This window comes from Trichoderma virens (assembly GCF_000170995.1).
Source record: "Trichoderma virens Gv29-8 chromosome Unknown TRIVIscaffold_90, whole genome shotgun sequence".
NCBI lineage: Eukaryota > Fungi > Ascomycota > Sordariomycetes > Hypocreales > Hypocreaceae > Trichoderma > Trichoderma virens.
In genome coordinates, this window is record NW_014013659.1 from 681,976 (window position 1) to 700,455 (window position 18,480).

Consider the following 18,480-nt stretch of genomic DNA (forward strand, 5'->3'; position numbering starts at 1 on the left):
GGCCCCCCACGTCTAGGCCCGGTCTGCTTATACCACCTGTACATACATATGCGTGTCTGCTGCGATCATCCTTGGCCCCGTTTGCAAGTCGTCAGCCCAGCCGTCACTCCACCGCACACGCCGAACTCGACCCAGCGCTTTGTGCCCCTAGCATTCGTGCTAAGTCAGATGTATCGACGACCCTGAGCGCCAGATCTTTTACTTGCCACACACGCTATGGAAGCGGGTGACGTTGGAACCCGACAGAGGTACGTTCTTACTCGTGCATTCCTCCATGCCTAGCCGCTCCATCGTACGCCCCCCCTCTAAATCGGCGGAATTATTAACTCACATCGTCCCCCTCGTTCCCCAGCAGTGGTCTTTCTTCTACTCCTACGCGACCTGAGCATCAACTTGCACAATCTCCCCATTCTCACCAGCAACACCGAGAAGCCGTCGACCGACGGTATCTGGACCAGCCTGTCATGGCAGCAGCCTCAGTTCTCGCCCCTAACGCACATTACCCACCTCAGCCATATCCCTCCAACTACTCTCACCCACCTTCATCTGGACCAAGTGTCGCCAACATGATCTCCTCGGAGCCCCGACGACCGTCTCCCGACAACGAGTCCTCGACTCGCCAGTCACTACCATCGATTTCAGAAGTCATTTCTGGTGCGCGACCTGGACAGTACCCTCCGCCTGCGCATCCTCTGCAGCCTGGCTCAAGCTTGCCCTCACCATTTGCTCCGTCTGCTCGACAGTACCCCGAACCCGACAAGCATTCATCTCAGCCTCTGCACTCTGTTGCCTTCCCTCCTCGACAGGAAAGCCACACTGCATATTCAGATTCCCCCAGACCACCCTTTAGCGCTGGCAGACCCGGTCTCCCCCCCGTATCTGATCGCAGGCCAACGCCCCCGACGAAGCACGAGGGCCATCCCCTTCCTCATCACCTAGCTGAGCCGCCGAAACCATCTGACCACCGCTCACTGAATGGCGTATATTCCCAACCGCCCCCGCCGCCGACTTCTGTTCCTTATCAGCCCGCACAGCTTCCACCAGGACAGCAGCCGCTCCCACCTTATCAGGTCTCTCCCCGAGGCCATGCAGCTTCTCATCTGCCGGGGCAATACGACTCTCGGCCAACGCCTACACATGAAGAGGCTGAGTACGCTGCCAGGGCTCGATACGATAATGGGACATCGCGATCGTTTGAGAGCTGGAGCTACCAGGAAGCGTTGAGTAGAGTAAGTGACAAATTTGAAGATGACACAAGGAGCATCCGCTAACCGAGCATGTAGATTGGAACCTGTTCGCGAACCATTTTCAATTTCGCAGAGGCCTACGGGCGCATTGCCCAAGAACAGCATGGATCTCAGCCAATTCCCGAGCGTCTTCCTACTGAGCGGGAAGTGAGCGACATGCTCTCCAACGTCGAGTACCTTAAACGTTCTCTCGAGCAATGCAGAGAAGTAATTGTGGCATCTCTTCAAAGCGAGAGGGCTCGTGAAGGTGCCAAGCCACCAAAGGGCCCTTATGAAGAGGATCAAGACGTCCCCATGTATGGAGACTCAATCAAGCCACCATATGGCATGACAGAAGTCAAAAAGCGCCGAGGGGTAAGTTTGCCATGCCTTTCAGCAAGCCTTGTATAAGTGAGCCACGCTAACAAGAGTGACAGCGCGCTGCCCCTCCTGGCCGATGCCACAGCTGCAATCGCATCGACACCCCAGAATGGAGACGGGGTCCTGATGGTGCCAGAACACTATGCAATGCCTGCGGTCTCCATTATGCCAAGCTGGAGCGTAAACGCCAGCTGGAAGCAAGATCACTCCGTCCTAAGCCCGAGGAGAGAAGCTAGAGCTTGGTTGACCCAAGCCTCACCACCCTGCTTTACGCTTTTCAGACTCCCTTCGTCGTTTGCATGATGTTTATTGATTTTTCTGGGGCGCGGAGCTTAAAGGGCGCAGAACATTTTGATGACCCGAAGAAATATTCAACCTTTCTTTTTTTATCCAAAAGAAAAAACTTGCAGAACACAATACCCATTTTCTAGCCGAGGGCCTGCACTGAGAGTTTTTGCTGTACATGTGTCTTTGATTACGGGGATTGCCTTTATTTTCTTTATTTCTTTATTCCTCCTTTTTCTCCCCCCTTTTTATTATTGGATTTGGGCGGCAAATCATCATGGCATTGCAGGCGTTCAATATATATATATATATACATATACTTTAGGGTCTGGGCAACATTCACCTTTCATGATGAGGATTTGCCTTGGGAACAATGATGCCGAGCTACTTTGGGATTTTAGATCAAATAGTTTTATTGTATCTGCTATTATTGCCTGCCCTGGCAGAGGCGGAATCAAGGAAATTTGCAATACGATGCTCGTCCCGGTGCCAATGGTGATGAATGCAGTGAATCTGGGGGAGCACACGATGCAACACGCCTGCTTTGTTTCCTTTCTCCTCCGGCGTAAGCGTGCATGAGGTCGCGGTGCGCGTGATGCATTCAAGCCATCCACTCAAGTTCTGCGCACGGCTGGTGATTTTTCTTCCTCTTTCTTCCCTTTTCCTTTTTGGTGCGTCATAGACTAACTAAGCTTTCCAGGTAATATGGCGCTGATTGGCTCATCTGACTTTACCACTAATAGGATCGGGAGGGATGAGATCTTGGGGGAGGGGAGATCAAGTGACGCTGTGTTTCGGGTAGAGAGGGTGAGATTAAGTTGTAGCACTCCGTTCAATTTAGGGTCGATACCGTGGCTAGTGCTGATGGGCGAGGCTGTTTTCGACCGCCTCCCGCTTGAAAAGAGGGAGAAGCGACAAGGACGTAAGCTGAAGGAGATAAGAATAAACCGCGCTTTTCTTGCGTCTTTTGGTTGGTTTGTTTCTTTGCTAGGCATTGATCTATTTTTCTTCTCCTTTTCACACTACGGGGTAGTTTGTGCAATGACTGGGGTAACTGGCTTCTAGCGTCGTGTTGCTTTTTTTTTCTTCTTCTCCCTTTTTGCTTTTTCTGTGGCGGGTAGAGAAACGTGTGAACTGGTACCTATTGAACCAACACCGTTCCATATGGCGTGACCTGCTCCACGACTTGCTTTTGCGCGGAGATTTACATGCATTCCCTTGCTTAAAATGACACTTTTCCTTTCTTTTTTTTTTTTTTCTTTCTTTTTTTTTTTTTTTGCTTTTGGCATGGATTCTGGAAACCCGCACGAAAGATGGCCGTTTTATTCTGCGGTGAGACAAGAAGCTTACATCTACGGTATGGAGTGCATATAAAAGAGAAAAGATGATTAACCCGAGAAAGATGAGAAAGGGATCAATCAATGTTAGCGAGGCTTACGAGTACATGCACTCTCCTCCCTCGCTTGCATGAATTGTCACAAAATCCTTCAACCGTTTGCTCTCATGCAGGTGATAGTTCTCTACGGCCATGTGCGTTTTCGAAATAAGAGAGGTTGGGTCTTATTGCACGGACAAGTCACAGACGGGCTGGTGAGAACTGACGGCGGACGGATCGGCAGCCGGGTAGCCGCAGTGACGGATATGCATGGCCTTACGGTTTGGGAAGATGGATGATGGACACGGCGAGGAGACAAGAGGCAAAGGCCTATCATCACCGGTGAGCTGCTGGTAGGAGCGGGTGGGCGCGCGCAGAGGGAGAGACGGGGAGACGTTGGTGTTGCATGTGTCCCCCCTCTCTCTTGGTTGCTGACTCCTCCTTGACTCTGTATTCTCGTTGGCGTTTTGATTGGAAGCCGTGGCATCCCTGCAACAAGATCGTTTGTTGGTTCGACTTACACTACATCATCTCATCTCGATCAAAGCCCGAGCAGTGCTACTCCGTAACAGCACGGTCGTCTCTCGTGGCCGTGCCGTGCCTCGGGCTATCCGGTGCGAAGAGTGTTGGCTGTGGTTCTTCTGCCATGTGCGCTGTGTATACCAAGCCTGAGCGTCGAAAGGATGGAAGCCCAACGGCTGGGTTTCCTCCATGTACACTACACGCATTAGAGCACAGAGCAGGGGCTGCTACTCGGCTGGCAATATCCCCTCCACTCCTATTGCGTACAGGAGGGGGACGAAGCCACGACATGGCCATTTTAGTGAGACATGATACAAGGAGATGATGGAAACCGCTCGAGCGACTTTGGTAGGAAGCACTGTGGGCGCTACTGCTCGTACGATTGCTCTGGCGCCAATCCCAGGCGTTGGCGTTGCTCACAGCCGCGTTGGAGGCAGAGGACTCGTCACATTTAACTCGTCACATCTCAGCAACAGAAAGCCACGGGCCGGAAGGAGGTCCGGTATACATGCAAGGGAGATGGCGAGAGAGGGAGGGGGAGTGGCTAGAGAGCTGGAAGGAGCCGAGATGGAGGAAACAAGACGGTTGCTCCATGCGGCGCCGCACGGAGTGCATGCATGAAACAGGGACAAGAACCAAAGAACCAACGACTTTTGATCTGCCTCGTTCTCTGGCAACGCCTGATCTGAGAAAGTTGTACGAGGCTGGAGAGGGGGGCGCGGAAAGATCGGACAGGCGGGGAGCCTGCTGGACTTCATCGGACACAAGACGCGGAATCTTGACTCTTGTGTTGCGTCTGGGTGCTTTGTGGCACGCCTTTGCTCGTGCTCTGTGCTCTCTGTGCGTTTTGTGCTCGTGCATTGGCTTCCACAAGGCTTATTGAGCAAGAATGTGTTACGGCCGCCACCGACTTCTAAACAGGGAGTGACGCCGGACGAGGCGTTGTGGCACACTACAGTAGCTGTGAACAAGGGCGTGGGCAAATGCATGGAGTTGGATATAGATGTGCTTGAGACTTTGGGAATGGGGCATTGTGCAGTTTGTGATACAGGCTGTGATGGATAGGAGAGGGTTGAGTCAGGCAACTCAGTTGGAGCGTCTCGTCACGACTCAAGTCTGCAATATACTTGGTACAGTCTCGAACATCCAAGGAAGAAGCCGTTAGCTAAAACCACGGCAGTTCGAAAGATGCTTCTCGGTAGCATGTTGTGTGCATTATCCATGTACAGTGCTAGCCGCCGTGATTGAAAAAAATCCGTTGAGCGGCAAGGGGGGGAAAAGCTGCCGGACTGTGGCGTTAGGCTCTCTCATTGAATAGGCATTCAGAAGCACAGTAGTATGGCAATGCCACGAGTTATTTTTGCCTCACATTCCTTCGTTTCGCGCGCTCTTTTCTTTCCTTTTTTTCTTTTTGTCTAGGGGTCTTGTTTTCTCTTTCTCGCAGCAAAAGCAGTTCCGTTTCTGGTATGCAGTGCGCGAGTAGCTTCGTACCCGGTGTGGTTTGGCAAACCAAACCGAGCACAACGCGGATATCCCTGTCCAAGTGGCTTTTTGTGGCGCGCCAGAGTAGCTGCGGCTTTTGTTCTGTTCTCCCTTGGAGGAGTGGAGCGTTGGGAGACGGGAGGATGGGTGAGCTGAGATGGTTTAATTTTAGGTGGTTGCTTATATTTGCGAGTTTTACGTTGAAACGTGTAGATGGTGTAAGTATATACTACCTTATGTACATATGATTCATGGTAATGGACACTACCTAATATTACTGAGATCGTATGCTTGACGTGCATGTATACCATAAGTGCCTAGGTATGTTGAGGCAGTGGTAGAAGTGAGTGCATAAGGTAAGGTACTTAAGAGTCGAGCGAGTAAACAAGCACCAACGATGCACGTCCATCCATCAGCAGACAAAGAGCATGCATTGTCATGCCTACACCCGAAGCTGAATTCTTGTCTCGTCGGCAAATAATCCAGCCAACCAGGCCCCCCTGTCCTTGGCCTCGATCGCCATCAATGGCCAACAAACACCCTGCAGCGATCATGGGTGTCCACTCTGGACGGACACAGCCTTGCTCTCGTCTTGTCTCGTCTCATCCCATCCCATCCCATCCCATCATCCCATCACATCCATCCAAAGGGGTGCAGGAGACGCTTGCTCGGCTCGCTTTGGATAGATTGCGAGTCCCTACGTGGCAGCCATCCTTGGTTACTTGAGATAGCAGGGTGGTACCGCCATGGCCTTTCATAGGCCAGGCCGCTGACCGAGAATCGGCAAATCCATGCCATCGCAGACTGCCGTTGGTTTTCGTAGCGACGGCGGTTGCATCGCGCTCGTTACGCAGAGACTAGCTGCTGCAAAACGGCAGAGCCCAGCCTTTGATCTCAGTCAATCTTGATCTCATTTCCGTCAAATCCCGGGGAGAACGCCCGCTGCCCAGCGCTGGGGTTACCTTTGGGCATCATGGCATATGCAGCGCCAGGAGGCTGTATCACCTGTGCTATGCGTGCATGAGTGTGTAATGTATACAATATACCAGGCTAGGTATGTAATTAATATATTATACATGTACATCCAGCAAGTAAGCTATAAGCATATATGCACGAGCGCGCGTGTGCAGCATGTGAATGGCCGTTTGATGGCTTCAAAGCCTCATGCTGCGCAACCCCAGGGGGCGTGAGCACATGTGACGAGCCGAGCTCAGCGGCAGCAAGGGCCGGAGCTGAGGGCCGTGTTTGATTATCCTTCTCTTGGCCCTCGTGAGAAGCCGGAGAGGCATCTCAAGCCGTTTCCACTTTGCATCTGCCGTTGGAGCACGATTCATACCTGATCTACTGCCAGACCAGGCACTTGGGAAGCGTTACTTGGGACACCCCCTTTGCCTATACAGTACAGTACAGCACTACGAGTATGTACCAGATCATTTTACGATGCGGTGATCCACTGCTCCGCCTCGGCCCCCGTCGACTAAGTGCTCATATATTACATTCGTGCAGCTGCAGTAGTATGTTTTCCAGGTTCCCATATCCAGTATTACTTGTACGGGCTAATTACCTCTAGATATTGATGGGCTAAAATACTGCTACTCAGGTACCTACAGTAGCTTGCCTGCCTGAATTGTGCTTCATCTCACATCACGGGATTTAGAGGTACTAAGGTAGGGTAAGTAGGGTAGGGTAGTACCTGCACCTGCTCTATAATAGTGCTGTTGTAACGGCACGGCAAGTACCACCCAGATCAACCTTCAAGGTCCCTTCCTTCCTTCCTTCGTCCCAGGTAGCATGGATGGAAGACGGGGAAGGAACCGCAGGGTGTAGATCCAAGCTCAGCTTCCTTCTCACTCAACACAAAACGCACATCTCGTCCTTAACCTTGTCATCTCCCCTAGATTTGGGTACGAATGGCATCGAGACTTCAACGGTCAAGCCACAGCTGGGATGTTGCAGCCAATGGTGGTCACCGACAGCTGCTGGGTGCCGACTCCTTCTCATCACTCATGTGAGCACGCAGCCAGCCACGCGGGTCCAGAGTCTCAGCCAAGGCCTGGTCTGCTCGACTTGGCGGCCTCTTCCATCTTCCGATCGGTGTACGAGCAAGAGCAACTCGGAAGAAAGCAAGGATGCAATGTGCAAACGCCATCTTGACAGCAGAGAGCGACTTGGCGCTTCGGATGTGGCCGACATTGACACGCGCCGGCTCGTGCAATCGACGACTTCTCGTATAAACGGCCGGTCAGCGGATAGATGCAGAAGACGAGCGGAGCAAGCCTTGCCACGCATCTGTCGGTTGTACAACCCAACAGTTGCCGTTTGTTGTGCCTTCCCATCTGTTCTGTGGCATCGCATGCTTGTACAGTCATGCCATCAAGTACGCGTACTCTCTACTACATGGTCGATGCGAGGGGGGCTTCCCTTGATTCGCATCCGATTCCACTCGACAGGAATTCGGGATTGCACACCGCGTTTCTGAAACCTTTTCACACGCAACCACTACGCCATAAGTGTGTGGGCGCTTTCCCGAAAGGAGTGGCATCACTGAGTCAACTTTCCTTTTTACGCCGTTGCGAAGGGGGCCCCGATCCACGGGGTCCAAGGGGATTTGAGCACATGGGAAGTAAGATCGACCCAGATTATGACAGGGGATTCGGAGTTTTGGCAAAGAGAAAGGGGGTTCCGATGATGCCCGTTGCGCTGCGGCACGAACAGAGTGTGATTCCATAACCTTGCTCAGTTGTCACGAGAAGAGTCCTTGGCTGTCAGGCATGGAGCGATGTACTTGTACAAAAACATGGAGTGCATCTATCCATTCAGATCCCTGAGGGGACCGTCCTATATCTGGGGCAAGCGAAGGCGCTGAAAAATACCAACCCACATTATTAAACTGGACCGCTACTTCGCCGATTTCCTCAAGCCATGGCAGGCTCGGGGAGATAAGCTACTGGCTTCGGCCTGGGCATCCCCGAAACATTTTGGATTCGATGAACGCGCCAACACCTTCAGCCGCACAGTGGGCCAACGGGATCTGCCCGGAGACGAAAGCAAGGTGCATATTTATATACCACTACGCACTAACATGTACCCCTACTTGCACAAGTGTGCGAGATACAAGTACTGTGCTCCGTATATGCCCCTGGAGATGCAATCAGGTGCTACGGCAAAGCATCACTGGTGTTACTGCTATGTTTAGCACCTGTTCTCGTCTCCATCCTCATTCCTTTGCCTCTTCTCTTTGACAGCGAGGCCGGCACGTGGCCACCGTCGCATCCCCTTTGTCGGTGACGTCGACTGGGGATTGCGGCTGAGGCAATCCAAGACATGGGCCCGAGCCAAACAGGCCAGCCGGACAAATTTCTCCGCTCGGGCATCATTTCAAAAGGCAAGGGAGATGAGGTGGCAGATGGTCGGCGTCCAGCTCCAGCTCCAGCTCCAGCTCCAGCCGTACGAAAAGAGACTATATGCGTTTTCGAGTGAGGCGGCCTGCAAGGAGACCTCTCCACCGCATTGGATTATTGATACAGGCACGCCTCCATGATAAGTACACGTCGCACGCCCTTCCTGTCCCGGCGACTGGTGTCCAGCCCCAATAGATGACCGCAGATCGCCCCTAAATTTTCGAGGCCAGATCAGATCAGATCAGAAGGGCACTCTTTGTTGCCGCGAGATCTCTCCCGGCGGCAAAGTTCTCACGCCCCCTCTGGGCCCTGATCCTGGCTTTGCGAGTTGATGAATTATCAAGATACGCAACATTCAGTGGTTTGGCTCTGTCGGCCAAGCTAATGATGGTTTCCTGCGGCAAGCTTCAAACGTCTGCTCTTTTGGGTTTGATTTCCTCACTTGGCTTTTGGCTCTTACTCTCGTGTTTGCGGTTCCCTCCCCACCGGCTGGCTATTGTGCTCCACCTGTGACATTCTGTGGAGTTGATGGGCGAGACATTCTCCATGGATCGCATCTCAGCCGAGCTACATCTAGCAGTCATCACGCACACACACACACCCACTTTAGTACCTGAGCTAATACGATCGGTGGTATCTGGTGCTTTCCACCGCTACGGTGTCCTGGAATCGTCCGAGCCGACTAGTTGCTCATAGTGCAGTCTACCTTCTCCAAAAATGCACAAGTATGGTCCACCAGCTGAGGAAGCAAACGGAGCTTTTGGCGTCCACAACTGTGGGAGTGTAGGTGCCCGGAAGCATGGTTTCGTCAAACGATAGCGGTATCCTGCGTACTATGTACATCGTCCTACTAGGGTTCTAGATTTTTCAGGCGAATCAATTATCACGCACCCCCCCTTTTCATAATCGATATTACTGTATAGGCTATGATGCCGCACTTAGGTAAGTCATCGTGTGAGAATCAAGCGCTGAATATCCACCTAGCTGAATCAAAAGAGTGTGCTTCAAATGTGAATAAGGGCTTATAGCATAAAACAGAGACAAGTGTGATGTGGGCATCAATATGCATCACTCGGGTTGTGCCCAATCCCATGTCTCTGTTTTTACCATGACACCACTGACAGCCCGGCAAAATGAATCCCAGCCGGCGCTACCACCAAAAGCGTAATATTGTCTCTCTTTCTTCCCATCCCAGAGGAATGTTCCAAAAGAGGAAATGAGAGAAAAGACAGGATGTGTCAGTACTCATATGTCTGTAACATTGTGTGTCCAATGCCACGCGCTTCCAGCAAGGTGTAAGACACCAAAGAGAGACGTCCGATACCCCTGACAACTTTTGTTTTTCCCTCTCCACTAACAAGGTTCCAGTATCGTAGTATTATCTGACACATCTCTGAACCAAGGAGGGAAACTGCCAGAGCGGGAAGCACACCCGAGACAAAAGCATCTTGGGAAAGGGGTCCTCCACGGAATGTGATTGACCGACAAATCGGTTTCCCCTCCGAAACATGGGCCGGGGAGACCACCTGACGGGGCTCATTCCAGCCTTTGTTTGACAGCAAATGGACGGCGAAGTCGCTTCCAGCATTCGTCGCAGGGGGGAATCGCTGAACGAGATGCCAATGGCCCAATCTTGTTCTCGGACACCCTTCGGCTACCTTGTCGGAGCCGAGTGTCTTGATGAACGATCCGCTCTCGCACTTACCGTCCAGGATACTGAAACATTCGTTATACAAACAATATACCGCCACTCTATAATTTCAACTAGTTTCTCTTTGGTCACGCTACTGTTGCGGTGGGCGAATGCAATCCCCTGTCTCTTTCTTCCCTGACACCCACACCAATATGATATAGCCAGAGAAGAAGAGATACAAAGAAAAGGTCTCTGCATTGGACAGTCCAACCTTTGTTGTTGCTGCTCTGAGACTAATCTCTCTGGGTAGATGGACGCTCTGGAACGAGAACTGGGACAAGGAGATCTGATGTCAGCTGGGTAGATTCCCCCCCAAACCAGGGAGTAGATCTCGCGGCTCCTGTGTGTCTCTCTCTATTGGACCAAGGCGTCGGGTACCTAAAAAAAAAAAAAAGTGAGACAAACAGGTCGAAAACGGTGTCGACGCAGCAGATTGGGTAGATTTACGCAGCTCTGAGACATTACCGTTGGAAACTACGCGTACTGGGTGCCAAGTGGCAAGGATCTATTTTCCCACCGCCTTTGCGAGATTGCCGCCGGAAATGTCATGTTGAGAGGGTCTAGTGGATGGTTTTGTTGCTGTGGAGAATTGCGCGGGATGCTGGGTGCGAGGAGGATGAGAAGGACAGGAAATACATGTGAGATAGTATCAGTGTAGAAGCGTGTCCTCATGAAGTTTCAGCTATTTTCATCTTCGTAGCCAAGATTTTGTAGAATCCATTCCGTTGATTCGTACATCTAAGGAGAGTCCACTCATTTTTTGTGGCATCTGTGATATCAATATTGACGCTGATGGATCCCTGTCAAATATTATATAAATATGTATATATATATATATATATATATATATATAGAGAGAGAGAGAGAGAGAGAGAGAGAGAAAGAGAGAGAGAGAAAGAGAGAGAGAGAGAGATAGCCCAATGTAATCGCAGCCAAAGAATCTGTACATTCTAACAAGTAAACGATGCATCTTCACGGTCAATAACGTTGAAATGTCGTCGACAGCGTTCAGAAATTGCAACCTTACAGTTGTGGTCAAACTGCAATACCACTTCTAACTCGGGCTATTCAGCACACAAATCAGCACCTAAACGATGGTGTCGGGTTCACGATTTTTTGGAACATATTACAGGGAATCCTATATCGTTCAAGAGATAGTTATAGGGTGCTAGTTTATGAAATAATAGTATATAAGTAAGTAGCTTGGCTTTGTACATGCCATCAATGACCTAGATGTTACCAAGTCCGAAACTTTGAGCACACTCAACCGCATCTCATTTTCATTATCATAGCTCCGAATGCCAGTGAATCATCGTCTCGCTGCTTTCCTACTTCGCTCCGTACATCTAACAGAAGAGAGTGTCCATTCAATCCACCGAACAACTGGTAATTTTCATGGGCAGCCAGAGATCTGATGCCTCCCAAATCAGTCCATCTGTATAATAAGAAGAAAAGAAATCATGACGATAAAACTGGTTGGATAATCTCTGTCATTTACGTTGAGACAAAACAAGAAGAAAGAATTATATGCTTGGTATCCCGTGGATTAAATTGCCAGACGACCTGCTCTCAGCAGGCAGTATATCCAAACTCCGTGCCTTCATGTCATATTATGCTCCAACCTCTGCTGTTGTTCCGGCTATCCATTCACTCTTTCGCTTCCGCGTCCCAACAGGTGGACTAGCATCTTGCCCGCTCACTGCCCGGCCAGAGCTTCTAAATTTGCCCAGGAACTTGGAAAACCCGGGAATATCCAACCCTGCGAAACCTTTGCCTGTGCTTTCCCTCTCACCAATGGCCACGACGGATCCAATGAGGTCATGGGTAATGGCATCATCAACGACGCTGTCGTGCTTGTAGTTGGGGTGAGTATCGACAAAGTTGCGGATCCATCGTGCGGCAGTATCGAGCTCGCCGCTCGCTCGCTTGCTGATGAGAGAGAGATACGTTGCAAGTTCACACCGGGTTTGCACATCCACGTTGACGCTGTCAAGGTAGCTTTCGACGATGGGAATCAATCCTGGGAAGTCTCCGTCGAGCGAACCGTTGATAATCTCGTTAATCGTCATCTCTTCGTACTCTTCCTCTACAGGAAGGGTTCCGGGCGATCCAGGTCGACTGGGCATCGCGGAGCCAGGCCGGCTATCATCGCCAAAGGCCGTATTCGCGCGGGATGGCCGAGGTGGGAACGGATTCTTGCGGAAGTAAAACTTGTCTTTGAGGACGGCATCTACGCCGTGGGCTCGCTCCATATTTTCGTCCACCTTTTTGATGGGGATATAGAAGTTGAGGTCAAATGAGAGGATGGCCCTTGTAACCAGAACCATGAAGACAGAGAAAGCCGCGTTTTCAAAGTCGGTCACCTGAATCTCCATTGACCGGAATTCGACTCTCCATCCAATATTATTGTCAGCTGGCGGAGGCTTGAACCGCATGTGCTGCCAGTTAGTCGACTGGATGTTTTCGAAGTGGTCAGTCTTTGTCAAGTCAAGCTCTTGGAGATCTTCCTCAAAGATGACGATGGGGTCTCGAATGAAGAGATGGGCAAAGTGAGTGGCCAGACGATCATCCATGCCTCCTTCAATTAGCTTAGCCTTGATCTCAGGATCAATGACCAGGTCGGGATCCAAGTACTCTGGTCGGAGTCGAGGATTTGTTGAGATGTAGGTTGAGTTGGAGGCATATCGAGACTTGGGAATCCTCCAGCGATCATTCTCTAGGGGCTGTGTAAATATGCGAGTTAGCACTACGGATATAACTTGCTTCTGTGTGAAGGACACAGCAGATTTCTTTCTGACAAATAGGAGGAAAGAATCCTTGCTTACCTTTTCACCGAGCTCCTCTGGTGTTCTGCAGTCGACTGCGCGACTGATTTGGTTCCACCGCACATCGGTGCCTGCCAAGAAGCCTTTATAAATGGGCGTTGCCGCGGTCAAAGCTAGCATGATGGGGCCCAGAGGACTCAGCTGATCGTACATCTCCCGGCCTTCGACAATATTCTTGGCCTGGAAAGTAATCTGAAGACAGCAACTTCCCATTCCAAAAGCCATTGCATCCATGTGAATGAAGTTATCCGGGGCAGCTCCATTGCGAACGTCATCGTCTTCGGGCCAGTTGTGCAAGTCGTAGTTGACGGTAGGGTCCTTCCAGGGGTTTGGGGTATTCTTGTCATGGAAGATGGGGACATTGACTTGCACTTTGCGAGTCCTTCGGGAGCGAATATTAGCGGCCAATGTTGGGAAGCGGATGTGAGGATTGGCGATTTCGTCAGGCACAAACTGTGACCGCAACTTTGGTCCGGAGGGAGGGTAAAACGGGTAAGTGAATTGACCTGGAACGCCAATCTGAGGGAAAGTCGTCAGAGTGATGGGGAACTCAGTGGATAGCATATGCTCCTTGGCAATCTTTCGCCGAAGCTTCATATCAGGCTCAACGCCAAGGAGTTCCTTCAAACCAATACCCCATGGCTTTCCTGGTGTGGCCTCAAGCATGAAGCGGCCAAACTCTGGGTGGAAGACGGGCAATGTTTTAGAGGGTTTGCTACAACATTTGAGTCAGATTATGGGGAAAGGCGCTGGGAAGGATGATAGCCTTACCATGGTTTCCCGGTAGGCTTTCCGGCAGGCAGCTCGTCTTGAAGCGCAGGAACACAACCGGCCTCTGCAAGCTCTTTATCTGCCGCCAAAGCCGTGAGAATTTCAGCCTGTCGGAGGGATAGGAGCACCTTTGGCTCATCCTCTGCGTACGTCACAACGAGATACTCAACCTAAGGCATTGTTAGTAACCCTATAGAGAGCAGCGCACTGCTAGATTGAACTAAGGGCGTGTAACCTCATCTCCCCATAGCAAGGCATCCCGTTCTTTGCCCTTGGCCTTGTTCCATATCTCTAGGAGTTGCTACAGTCATGTCAGAGCATGTTCCACATCAAAAAGGCAAAAGAAGCGAAGCCAACCAACCTTGATGCCCCATTCTCTCACTTGATTTGCGCGCAGCTTGGCCTCTGGCCACTCTAGTGCCGTTCCAAGGGCTCTATTCAAGCACCACTCATTAGCCAATCAGCAGTTGCAAACAGTTTGGAGCACAACATACAAGAGACCCATGGTTCAACAAGTGGGTGGGATTGGCAAGAGCTGGGTGCAAGATGCTCTGGAGCTCTGGGGCTTTGAAGGGCAATTCAACTAGAATAAAAGATTGCCTTGGATGCCACTAGTGACGGCGGGGATAGCAATGATGACAAAGATGCTGAGAAGAGAAGAGGACGAAAAACTAGATGAGCGAGCGGTGTTTTTCTTTCTCCTCGGAAAGGCGCCGACCACAGGGTAAGCGCCGTGCTCTTGGAGTCGCACCAACGCGGTTGAATTATTAATCGGCACGGAGCCACGGGAGCGGTAAGCAGGTCGGCAGCTATTGCCAAGCTTGGACCCGATGAAGAGATGATCGAAACCAACAGACGGGTTTCTGGCGATGCCGGGACTGATGTACTTTGGCAGAGAGAAAAAATCTCGAACTTATTAAAGACCGTCGCCCCCACTCCGGGAGAAACAAGGGCGCCAAAAGCCACGCCGGGACGGGGGGGTAAGACAGACGAATGGCGACACGAAGCCGGAATCTAATCTTGAGAATCCCAATCCCGTGACGATTGACGATTGACGATTGACGATCCGGGGGAGATTAAGATGAATAATGGAAATGAGTTGAAGCACGTTGCAGATGGGATGGTGATTTATTATAGGCCCAATCAAGTGTCTTGCTTTTTTCGTCTCTTCTTCAACTTCTTCCCCCCCACCCTGTATGGCTGAGAAGAGCTATTATACAGTAATACGGCAATAGTCAGTATGGATAGAAGGTGCCTCGACTAGGCAAGAAAGAGAAGGAAAAAAAAAAAAAAAGGTAATAAAAATGAAAACAACTAAAATAATGTCAAAAATGATATAAATAAATCTCACTCTCTCCGCTTTGCCCAACCAAAGAGGTAATGGAAAGAAGTAGTGGAGCCAAGCGGTAACCCGGTGGCCGAAAATTTGTGAAAGCTTAGAAATCCAACGCCTCGGAGCTGGATCGTCGCTTCCTTGTTCTCGGCTTGTCGGGGAAGGAGCGTTTCACTGGAACGGGAACGGACTGGATGGGGAAAAATAAAAGCCGATGATGATTCTTCTTATTTTCTTTTGTTTTGTATACCTAGTAAGATGCTGCTTGTAAATATGCCTTTTTTCTGACGCTGTTGTTACTGCAGTTGCCGTCATTCTTCTGGCTTACGACGAGGTGTTATTGCCTGCTTGCCTCTCCTCAATTTCCACCAAATTAATACTAGCTACTCCGTACAGTTAAGCACATAATACCCATTCTTCCAGTCTCCAGCCCTGCAAATCACGCCATTTTTGCATAGACGCAGAGATAAACACCAAATGTCAGAAATTCTGCCTTTGTCCAACTGTCCCCCATGCGTCTATCCCTTGGAGAAACACACCTAGCTTTTAGCTGGCGATGGCAACATACAACGGATGCATTGCGCCATGTGGTGAAGGTGATGTGTATCATATAAGCCAGACAACCCTGCAGACGGCTCACAGGCACGAGGCTTTTCGTGTGGATTTCGTCTGCAGGCTTGGCTCTCTCTACACCCTTAGTCCATGTCATTGCGAGTCGGAAGCCGAGGTGAAGAATGAATCTAGAAAGCCGCGCTAGACGCCGAAAGGAGACACCCACCACTTTCATCAGGATCCTGCGACAATATGCATTCAATAACATGCAATCGATGCAAGGGGGATTCGAGACGCCTATCCAAAGGCTTCCTCTCCTTTGTCTGTCTACCGTAGCAGTCGGATCATGATGCACACCGAACACACCGCCACTCACCTCACCGTCTCGTCTGCTCCGCTCTGCACATCATGCCCATGCCATGCCATGCCGACGTGGAGAAGCTGACTAAGCACGGAATCCTAATCAACAAGCCAGCACTACTAGCAGTACTTATGACCAAGAGGAATCCGATCCATGCACGAACAGCAAAGGCAGGGTTGGTACAGTACAGGAACGGTCCGGACCTTGCTACATACTTTTAATACTACGGGTTGTGGGATGGGACTTCACTTCATTGTTGCTGCTATGATTCTGTTTCGTGGCAGATAAAGGCTGCATGTTCTCATCCATTGCCCGTGATTGGCCCTACCCGCAACGAAACCAATCAGGCATTGCCGCATACTTGCCTGCTATTCGAGGAATGCGGCAGTTCTGGCCATGTGTGGCAAACTGGGTGCAAGAACAAGTATGAAACTCTATCAACCAAGTGTGGGCAGCTCTGCAACGCCCCAGTGCGCTGGACAGTGGCAGATGTTGTCCAATGGATAGAGGCAGACGAGGCGGGTGTTCAAGTCACGTCAATTGACTTTTGGGCCGCCCAAACTCGCACACGCACGACCAAGACTAAAGGGCGCAAGGCGAGGGCGAGCGCCTGGAGGGAGGGGCTTCACAGCTGTGGGCGATTTGACTGGCCGTCGTATTTGATTTAGAGCGAGATTTGCGTCTAAGAATGGCTGTGACTGGCCCGGCCGTGGTGAGCGTTTGGCCATGAAACCCGGATCATGGGGGTCTTTTTGACTTTTGGCCCGTTCTGGCTTAGATGATGGCCGGAGCAAGCAAATGGCACAATTGGATAAAGATAAAAGATGGTGGCAGTGTGAATTACTGCTGCTGTCGTATCGATTCCTTTGGACCGGCCCCGTTGTGCAGAATCAAACATTGTACAGTACTACTGCTAGGCACTGCTAGGCACTGCTAGGTAGTAGGTAGTAGCCATCTTGTCTTGAGTTGAGCATGTTGGTTCTGAGGAGACCGGCGTCATAAAAAGGCCACGACGTCACTCGGATTGGTGACTGGACGGGTGGAGAGCGTGGCATTGATTACGTCATATTCCAACAAGGTGTCACCGCGGCCTGCTCACCAACTTGCTGATGAGTGAGGCGGCAATGCTGCGACAGAGGCAACTACCTAATCAATGGTAGAGGTGACTTGTGTACAGTATGTAGTTCTGAGATGGCAAGATGGCCATGTGAATGTAAGACGCTCCGATTGAGTGGGCGGAAAGGACTTGAGGACCCTTGTGGGCACAGGATGACCTCCTCTCCGTCCGTGTATGACCCCCGTCTGTTTCAGAGAGAAGAATATGTGGGAGGTGGGTGGTGACGGCATCGCAGCTTGATTGTGCCTGTTGCTGAATTATTGGTGCCCTGATGTAGCAGGTTGGTTGGTTGGTTGGCTTGCGTAATGGCGCTCTGTAATGTCTCGATTTTTGTACTCGTATCCGGTTGAACATGGCATGCTGAACCCGTGTTTCTCTCGTCTTCTTGACGGAAATCTACAATCTCAATGTTAGGAGGGCGATCGCTGAACCCCTCTCTTGTCGGTGCCAATGCAATGAAACAGAGCAATGCCATTCAAGCATCTCTAGGTACTGCCTACCTAGGTACTAGTACTACCAAGTGCGTCCTAACATGGCAATTACTGGGTAGTTTTTCATGCACTATACTCCGTCACGCAAAGAACATTGGAACACTTCAGCCCGCATTTGCAAGCCAAAATCCACTGTTGGGCAGGCAGGTATCAAGTGCAGCTGGGTAGCTCGATAGGTTAGCAGGTAGTAGCTCTTCTACCCTGTGGGTAGTGGATATGGTAGTGACACATTCCCATGTTACAGAGCTGGACAAAGAGTCTAAAGGAACAACGAAAAAAGAAGAGTATGTAAATCAAAAGAAGAAAATGAAAGAAAAAGAGGAAATTAAAAAAAGCCATCACAGAAATCGCCACTGTAAATCAGGTCACATCAATCCCAAAAGAAGAGCGGCATTGGGCAGTAGCAGCAGCATTGAAGCTACAGCTGCAGCTGCTTCAGCCACTGCCGAGCCAACCAAAGCGCGGCCCCAAAAAGGCCCATCGATCAACTGGATCACCTGCTCCTTGTCCCCTCTTGTGACAATTGACCGGTACCTTGTATGCAGCAGACAGTACCCTTCAGGGACCGACTATTTTTTTTATTTTATTTTATTTTTATTTCTATTCACGTCAATATTGTCCTCCTCCTCTTATCCAACGACGCCCGATTCTCTCTTTTTGACTCT

The 18,480-nt window shown here is 50.6% G+C and overlaps 3 protein-coding genes across 3 annotated transcripts; 1 reads left to right on the top strand and 2 right to left on the bottom strand.

Annotated features, from left to right (window-relative positions):
- Window positions 1-216: 216 nt before the first annotated feature.
- Window positions 217-2,360, top strand: TRIVIDRAFT_214458 (uncharacterized protein; the record flags this gene model as incomplete). Its single annotated transcript, XM_014095619.1, has 4 exons — window positions 217-248; window positions 356-1,229; window positions 1,284-1,601; window positions 1,664-2,360. 4 exons carry the CDS (start codon window positions 217-219, stop codon window positions 1,841-1,843), a joined length of 1,404 nt encoding a protein of 467 aa, XP_013951094.1.
- A 4,709-nt stretch (window positions 2,361-7,069) lies between these two features.
- On the bottom strand, window positions 7,070-7,846 carry TRIVIDRAFT_214459 (uncharacterized protein; the record flags this gene model as incomplete). The annotated part of the gene is made up of 1 exon (XM_014095294.1): window positions 7,070-7,846. One exon carries the CDS (start codon window positions 7,624-7,626, stop codon window positions 7,276-7,278), a length of 351 nt encoding a protein of 116 aa, XP_013950769.1.
- Window positions 7,847-11,493: 3,647 nt separating this feature from the next.
- On the bottom strand, window positions 11,494-14,578 carry TRIVIDRAFT_75334 (uncharacterized protein; the record flags this gene model as incomplete). The annotated part of the gene is made up of 6 exons (XM_014095295.1): window positions 11,494-13,088; window positions 13,191-13,905; window positions 13,962-14,131; window positions 14,197-14,262; window positions 14,323-14,395; window positions 14,456-14,578. 6 exons carry the CDS (start codon window positions 14,464-14,466, stop codon window positions 11,976-11,978), a joined length of 2,148 nt encoding a protein of 715 aa, XP_013950770.1.
- Between the last annotated feature and the right edge of the window lie 3,902 nt (window positions 14,579-18,480).